Source organism: Plecotus auritus (assembly GCF_963455305.1).
Source record: "Plecotus auritus genome assembly, chromosome: 4".
NCBI classification, from domain to species: Eukaryota; Metazoa; Chordata; class Mammalia; order Chiroptera; family Vespertilionidae; genus Plecotus; species Plecotus auritus.
The window spans coordinates 143,210,710-143,218,465 of NC_137775.1; the positions used below are offsets into that span (position 1 = coordinate 143,210,710).

The 7,756-nt window shown below is 56.2% G+C and overlaps 1 protein-coding gene across 6 annotated transcripts; it reads left to right on the forward strand.

The window, feature by feature from the left end:
• Nucleotides 1-2,443: 2,443 nt before the first annotated feature.
• REPIN1 (replication initiator 1) lies at nt 2,444-7,756 on the forward strand. Of its 6 annotated transcripts, none has more exons than XM_080663419.1 (3): nt 2,444-2,586; nt 3,252-3,449; nt 4,784-7,756. In XM_080663419.1, exons 2-3 carry the CDS (start codon nt 3,293-3,295, stop codon nt 6,523-6,525), a joined length of 1,899 nt encoding a protein of 632 aa, XP_080519545.1. In that variant the 5' UTR covers nt 2,444-2,586; nt 3,252-3,292; the 3' UTR covers nt 6,526-7,756. The 6 variants fall into 6 exon arrangements, with proteins under 6 accessions (XP_080519545.1, XP_080519544.1, XP_080519546.1 ...); XM_080663418.1 differs by having other exon boundaries at nt 2,454-2,586; nt 3,323-3,449; XM_080663420.1 differs by having other exon boundaries at nt 2,474-2,661.

Sequence of the window (7,756 nt, forward strand, 5' to 3'; positions counted from 1 at the left end):
AGTGGTTTGTAATGTTTTCAAAATGTGACGTAAGCCACCTGATCTATGTTTATTTTATTTTTTAAAAATATATTTTATTGGTTTTTTACAGAGAGGAAGGGAGAGAGTTAGAAACATCGATGAGAGAGAACATCAATCAGCTGCCTCCTGCACGCCCCCTACTGGGGATGTGCCCGCAACCAAGGTATTGCCCTTGACCAGAATCAAACCTGGGACCCTTCAGTCCACAGGCCAACGCTCTATCCACCAAGCCAAACCGGCTAGGGCTTGATCTACGTTTAAAAGGGTTAATCTGGTTCGGGAGACCGAGCTCCAGGGCAGCTGTGCAGGGGCCAGGTGGGAGCAGTGGACGTGGGGAGAAGTGAAAAGTGGTGAGCAGGGCCTCACAACCCTGGTGCTGGTACAGGAAATCTGAGATCCCTACTTGGTTTCCTTTTGATCAATTAAGTTCTTTTTCTTTTAGAAAAACAGACTCCTGGAACTAGATCTGCAGCAGAAAGTGTCCGGTGCTGCAGAGTTAGGGCTGACATTTGACCCCAGTTGAGGGTTGCTCGTACAGGGTCCATCCTTGCCAGGCACTCTGTGTGTGTTGTGCCTTTAAGGATATTCTTAGAACTGCAGCAGTAGAAGCACACTGATCTTTTCCTGAAGAGTTTCCACATGACCTAGCGAGACTGCTCTCACCTGAGAAGCTGGCCTTGGGCAGTCAAGGCCTTGCTCAGGGTGAGCCTTGGCTGCTGCCTCTCCAGGTCCCCATGCTGAGAGGGCTCTAGGAATGGAGGCTGAACAGTGACTGTGCCAGTGTGAGGCCCTCCCAGCAGATGTGGCCTCCATCAAGGTGAAGCTGGTCAGATGTGCTTTCTTCTTCCTTCCCACACTGCCTGAAAACACATGGAAGAAGCTCGGTGAGTTTCCTAATCTGCCTTCAGGATGCTGTCTGCAGCAGGAGTTGACAATAAAGTAAGTTCCATTAGAATGAAGTTTTCCTCTCTTCTCTCTGTTCCCTAGTCTCCTCTAGCTTTTCAACAGTCATCCATTCAGAAATTGTCAATGAGCACTTGATTTTATTTCATTTTAAGTACTAACCCAAGAGACACTGCCATCGCTAACGCAGGGTTATAAAGCATTGTGGAAAAACAGCGTGGACCATTTCTGCCTGGCTCATGATCAGGCCAGCACCTGGCGCCATGGCAGGCGCACACTGATTAAATATTTGTTGGATGTACGAATGGGGCCTGAAACAGTCTGTTTCCAATAGGTGGATGGAGTTTTTCCTCTTGCAGACACAGAGCTGCTTCTAAACAATACTTGAACATCTTCATAGAGCCTGGAGACAAATCTATAATGACAGAAAAACAGAAAAATTTGAACAACTTATTTGTACATTTATGCTGATATTAAGAATCATGTTATAAAATGGGGGGAAAATTCATAGCAGTGTTAAGTATAAAGGGCAGAATACATCTTTGCAAAAGCATTATCCCAATTACTAGTATGTCCAATATGCATAGATAAGCATAGAAAAGCATTGGAGGACACATACCAAAATATTAACTATAATTCACTCTAGTATGAGAGATTTTTATATTCTATTTCCTATTTATGGAATAGATTTTTAAAGTGTTTAAAATATTGGTACAATTAAAAAATGGCCTTTGTTGGAAAGCATGAGACTGTACGAGCCTGGAAAACTTAGGAAGTGTTTTGTTTGGAAAGCTAAGGCCACCTGCTAGTGGGTGAGTCACCGGCGCAGGCTCGCACCTGCCTCCGCACTCGCCAACCTGCTGCCTCGTGTTTCCAAACGGAATGCCCCGAAGCGAGAACGGCCCCACGCCCCGCGGCCACGGACGACAGAACTCTCTTTGCTCATTTCTGGAATAGAGGGCATTCCTTTTTCAAAGTTCACGCGATCAGGCGTTTTCTGTCTCAGCTTCTGAACAGACTCTTGGATGGTTGTCAGCGCGGCTCAGACCCCTCGGAGGTGCCGCAGCACAGCCAAGGTCAAGGTGGCCAGAGAGTGAAGGGCGTGGCGGGGGTGGGGTGGGGGGGCCCGGGGCGGGAGTGCCCTCAGGAAAGGCTCGGGCGAGCTTGGAGCCTTTAGGAAGCCCACGAGGCCGAGGCCGGGTCTGGCTGAATGACAAGTCTAGCCACGCGGTCGCCCTGGGACGCGCGTCCTCCGTGGGGACAAAGGGTCGGGAAACTTGAGCCGGGCCCGTTCTGGAATAGCCGGGCTGTGGTCGCCATGGCAACGGACTCGGGCCCTCGGCGGCCTCCCCTAGCCGGGCCCGCGAGGGGGCGCTGGGGGCAGCGAGGGCTCAACTTTGCGGGCAACGCTGCCCGTCCGGACCCGCTTCTCCCTCCCTCCGACCGCGGCCGCCGGCCGGAGCCCGAGACTGACCCTCGGCAGCTTCTGTAGTCACGTGGCGCTGGGAACCGGCGGGGGGGTGGGAGGGTGGCTGAGCACGGGCCTGGCAGTGGTGAACTCGAACCAGCTGCTGTCGCTGCGGCGGGTGGGAGCGCGGCTACCGGCGCCGGCTTTCTGGCCTCATGGACGCGCAACGCGCTTCTACGCACCCGGCGGGAGAGGTTCATCTCGGGCAGGACGCGGGGTTCCACGCGGGCCGTGGCGGGGGCGGCCCAGCCTGCTGGGCGCGTGACCGTGTGCGCGCTGTGTGGGGGGCACTAGCCGACCGAAGCGGGGGGGGGGGGGAGCCTGCGCACCTGCGCACAGGCTCCCTGAGGTGCTCTCTGCGCGGGGATCCGAAAGGGCTCGCTAGGGGAGTGCGGAGCTGTGGGACGGGGGACATGCGCGGATACAAAGTGGGGGTGGGTGTAGGGTCTCCACGGCCCTTTGCCACCCAGGACGCGCAAGGGGCTGCTGACCAGCCGTAGTCACTAGCTTGCCTGCGCAGCCCCTGGGAAACGGGCCTGGAATTCCTGTTGGGAGGAGGGCGTGGGGGAGGGGAACCAGCAGGGATTCCAGAGTTGCTGCGGTAGTCCAGCCTTTGGCCATCAGCGCGGAGAATTCGTGCTGTGACCTTACCAGTGGAGGAAGTGACCCCCAAACGCAGCTGTGTGCTTCCTTGGTGTAGGGGACACATTTATTTATTAATGTGATAGCCATTAAGGTCACTCTGCCGGCCGGGTGTGGGGCTTGGGTGGGGGAGGGGGTTGTGGCTGGCGAGGACACAAAGATGACTGCCCTGGCGGAGCGCAGAGCCTCATGCTTGTTTTCTCTCCCCTCCCCACAGGTAAGGCTGGCCTCTCTGCAGTCAGAGGCCTGAGCTCTGCCATGGGGGTAGGGGTGTCATTACTCCTGCAGTTTTCTCTGACATCTGGGGGCTACCAGAGTGTGGGCCGAAGCAGGCGCTACAGCCGCCGAAGTATCCCCAGGAGCATCCCCAGCAGGAGCTGGAAAAAAACTCATCTCCAGCTCCACAGTCTCCAGGGTAGAGTCTGGCCTTCTTTATTGGGTTCCCAGTCCATTCCACAGCCCCAGTGCTCAGGCCCCCCATCCCTGGAAGGAAGGGTGCCTGTGGGGGAAGGATCCTATTCTCATATCCTGGAGCCTTCCCTGCTCTCAGTCCGGCCGCTAGGAATGAGTCATGTCTGTGATCCTCAGAGGAGTGCAGACTCTAGGGAATTTTGGAGGATGTGTCTGAAGCTTTTGAACAGCGAAGTGAGGGTCCTTTAGGAATCTGACCTCCATCCACCCTTTAGTGGGCTTAGGAGGCTGTCCTGCAGGAATCTGGTCTCCCTGGCATTTTGGAGTTTCTGAAAATGGGGCAGCCCTTGCCAGGGTTGGGACGGGACTAGATATCTCTTCTTTCCTTCCCTGCTCTTGCCCCAATAATCCCTTCCACCTAAGGGAGGCAGCGCCAAGGCCCTAGGTCCCTGAGGGAAGCACGTTGTGAGTGTTCCTTGGATTTGGGAGAGCTTTCCTTCCTGCAATGTCCTAATCATGCATGTGTGGGTGGAGGGGGGCAGGTGGGCAGAATGTGAGCACAGTCTGGACAGGCAGTGGCCTGGCTTCTTGCTGAGAGTAGCATCCAGCTCCCCTCCTGTTCCCAGCAGGACTGTTGTCACTCCCTCTCCTGGCTTCTCCCCTGAGAGACTGAGTTCGGGAGGCAGAAAAAGCCTTCTTGTGCTGTGATTAATATCCGGGAGGAGATAATAGGAATGAAAGGCTATCGCAGTTTCTATGAGAGCATTACAAACGCAGGGTTTAAGAGGAAAGAACACTGGCCTGGGAGTTTAGACCTGTCCCCTAATCCTGTTTCTGTTGTTGGTTTACTGTGTCCTCTCAGGCCAGTCTTATCACCTTTTATGCCTCAGGGTTGCTACATCTATCAAACAGAGAGCCTAATGTTTGCTCATCCAGCCTCACAGAGTTGCTGTGAAGCTGTTGTGGCAACAGGAAGTAGTAGGGACAGGAGAGGGCAGCAGGGCTGCATTTGGAAAAAGCACGAAGCACCGCAGAGAGCGGCGATATGCTTTCTGGAGAGGCAGAAATGCTTGTGCAGCCAATATGGAGTGTTTACTCCATGCCAGGCACATGGCGGCCACAGGGGGGATTCTAAGAAGTGTCAGGGTCAATAAAGACTCATGACAAATATACTTGAAATGTGTCTAGAAGCCCAAGATTGAACTAATATAGAAGAGTAGCCTAGATTCAAGGGCTCTAGGGATCCAGAGCGGGGAGCTCCCTCGGGATGGGGTGGCAGGGGAGGAATGGGGGCAGGGCGAGTGGACCTCTAGTGTGACTGTGCTTTTCCACCCACAGCAGAGGAAGAACCCATGCTGGAACGACGCTGCAGGGGCCCCCTGGCCATGGGCTCGGCCCAGCCCCAGCTCCTTTCTGGGCCCTCCCAAGAGTCGTCCCAGACTCTGGAGAAGGAGCCCCACGGGCTGAGGTTACAAGGTACCTCGGTGGCCCAGCCAGGCAGCCAAGCTCCAGGTCGGGTCCATCGCTGTGCCCATTGTCGCAGGCACTTCCCCGGCTGGGTGGCCCTGTGGCTTCATGCCCGACACTGCCAGGCCCGGCTGCCCCTGGCCTGCCCGGAATGTGGCCGTCGCTGCCGACACGCCCCCTTCTTGGCACTGCACTGCCAGGTCCATGCGGCTGCCACTCCAGACCTGGGCTTCTCCTGCCACCTCTGCAAGCAGAGCTTCCGAGGCTGGGTGGCCTTGGTTCTGCATCTGCGGGCCCACTCGGCTGCCAAGCGGCCCATCGCCTGCCCTGAGTGTGAGAGACGCTTCTGGCGACGAAAGCAGCTTCGAGTGCATCTGCGGAGGTGCCATCCCCCTACCCCTGAGGCCCGGCCATTCATATGTGGCAATTGTGGCAGGAGCTTTGCCCAGTGGGACCAGCTAGTTGCTCACAAACGGGTTCATGTAGCTGAGGCCCTGGAGGAGGCAGCAGCCAAGGCTCTTGGGCCTCGGCCCAGGGGCCGCCCGGCAGTGACTGCCCCCCGGCCCGGTGGAGACGCCGTTGACCGTCCCTTTCAGTGTGCCTGCTGTGGCAAGCGCTTCAGGCACAAACCCAACCTGATTGCCCACCGCCGCGTGCATACGGGCGAGCGGCCCCACCAGTGCCCTGAGTGTGGGAAGCGCTTCACCAATAAGCCCTACCTGACCTCACACCGGCGCATCCACACTGGTGAGAAGCCCTACCCATGCACCGAGTGTGGGCGCCGCTTCCGCCACAAACCCAACCTTCTGTCTCACAGCAAGATCCACAAGCGGTCCGAAGGGCCCACCCAGAGCGCCGCCAGCACAGGGAGCCCCCAGCTTTCAGCCGGTCCCCTGGAATCTTCAGCAGAGCCCACCCCAGAGGCTCCACTGAGACCTGCCCAGGAGCCTGTCCAAGAGCCTACCCCTGAGCCTCTGCTGGAGGCCCCCGGAGAGGTCCCCCGGGACCAGGCAGAAGCCCCCCCATCGCTCTACAGCTGTGATGACTGTGGCAGGAGCTTCCGGCTGGAGCGGTTCCTGCGGGCCCACCAGCGGCAGCACACGGGGGAGCGGCCCTTCATCTGCACCGAGTGTGGGAAGAACTTCGGCAAGAAGACCCACTTGGTGGCCCACTCTCGGGTCCACTCAGGGGAGCGGCCCTTTGCCTGCGAGGAGTGTGGGCGCCGCTTCTCCCAGGGGAGCCACCTGGCAGCCCACCGGCGTGATCACGCGCCCGAGCGGCCCTTCGTCTGCCCAGACTGTGGCAAGGCTTTCCGCCACAAGCCCTACCTGGCGGCCCACCGGCGCATCCACACAGGTGAGAAGCCCTACGTCTGCCCCGACTGTGGTAAAGCCTTCAGCCAGAAGTCCAACCTGGTGTCCCATCGGCGCATCCACACTGGCGAGCGCCCCTACGCCTGCCCCGACTGCGACAGGAGCTTCAGCCAGAAGTCCAATCTCATCACCCACCGCAAGAGCCACATCCGGGATGGCGCCTTCTGCTGTGCCATCTGTGGTCAGACCTTTGACGATGAGGAGAAGCTCCTGACCCATCAGAAGAAGCATGATATCTGAGGGCAGGGGCATCATTCACGAGGAAGTGATGCAGTGGGGTCACAGGGCCTGTGCTGCTGTTGGTGTAGCAAGGGCTGGAGAGGCAGGCCCTGTTAGAGAGGGAGGTCAGCCTCTACACCTTAGGCCAGGGAACCCATGCAGAGCACAGGGACCTGGCCTCCAGCTGGTGTTTGCTAAGGTTCCCTCCTCACTGTCCTGTGCCCTGGAAAAGTAGCAATAGCACCTGTACCACCCCTTAGTGTCTGTCCTCCGCTGGAGGGGCTACCGGTGGACAGGATGACCCTTCTCTGGTGTTAACGCCTTAATGTCCCTGCCTTTTATTTTGAGCTTCAGCTTGTTTTTGGAAGTAGGTGTGGTAGTCCTTAGTAAAGAGCGCTTGGGAAGCAAAGCGGACCAGCTGGATATAGCTGGGGAAACCTGTTGGCCTTGCTAGGCAGCCCTGGGAGGTGAAGCCAAGCTGCTCTGACCTATCCCTCCCCAGCCCTCCCACCTGCCGCTGCGTTGGTACCCAGTCTTGGAGAGACCCATCTACTGTTAGTCTTGGCTTCCCCTTCCTCCCTTAAGGTCAGTTCTGGTTTCTGCACAGGTCACCCCATTTGATTAAAAAAATTTATATATATATAAAATTGATTTCAGAGAGGAATGGAGAGAGAGAGAGAAGCATCAGTGATGAGAGAGAATCATTGATTGGCTGCTTCTTGCACACCCCCTACTGGGGATCGAGCCTGCAACCTGGGCATGTGCCCTGACCTGGAACCTAACCATGACCTCCTGGTTCATAGGTCAGCAATCACTGAGCCACACCAGCCAGGCCCCAACTGACTTTTTATCCACCAATCTCCCCATGCTTAGAGCACCCTCTGGCTGTCAGCAGTCCTGTGTCCAGGGTTTTGTCTAAACACCCCAGTCATCTCTCACACCTTCCAGAACTCCACATGTTGTAGAAGGATTGCCCGGCTGATAATGGAGGGAGATAGGGGTGAGTTTCCTTTTCAGCATTTTTAGTCTCTGGATGCCTAGCCTCCGCTTGAACACTTAGGTGACAGGGAGTCCCCACCTTCTGAGGCCCTGGTTCTATTGTAGGAAAATTCTAATTGTTAGAAGTTACTCCTTATAATGAATGAAATCTGCTTTCTTATAATTTCTACCTATTGGGTCTTGTTCTATTCTCTGGAACTAAATAGAACTACCACCCTCCTTTTCAAATTAGAGAATAAAGATTTGGTTTTAG

Excerpts from the sequence above, each read along its gene's own strand:
- REPIN1 (XM_080663416.1), top strand. The coding sequence starts at position 3,224 with ATGCTTGTTTTCTCTCCCCTCCCCACAGGTAAGGCTGGCCTCTCTGCA. Across the intron at positions 3,450-4,783 it reads CCAGCTCCACAGTCTCCAGG|CAGAGGAAGAACCCATGCTG; the intron begins GTAGAGTCTGGC and ends TTCCACCCACAG.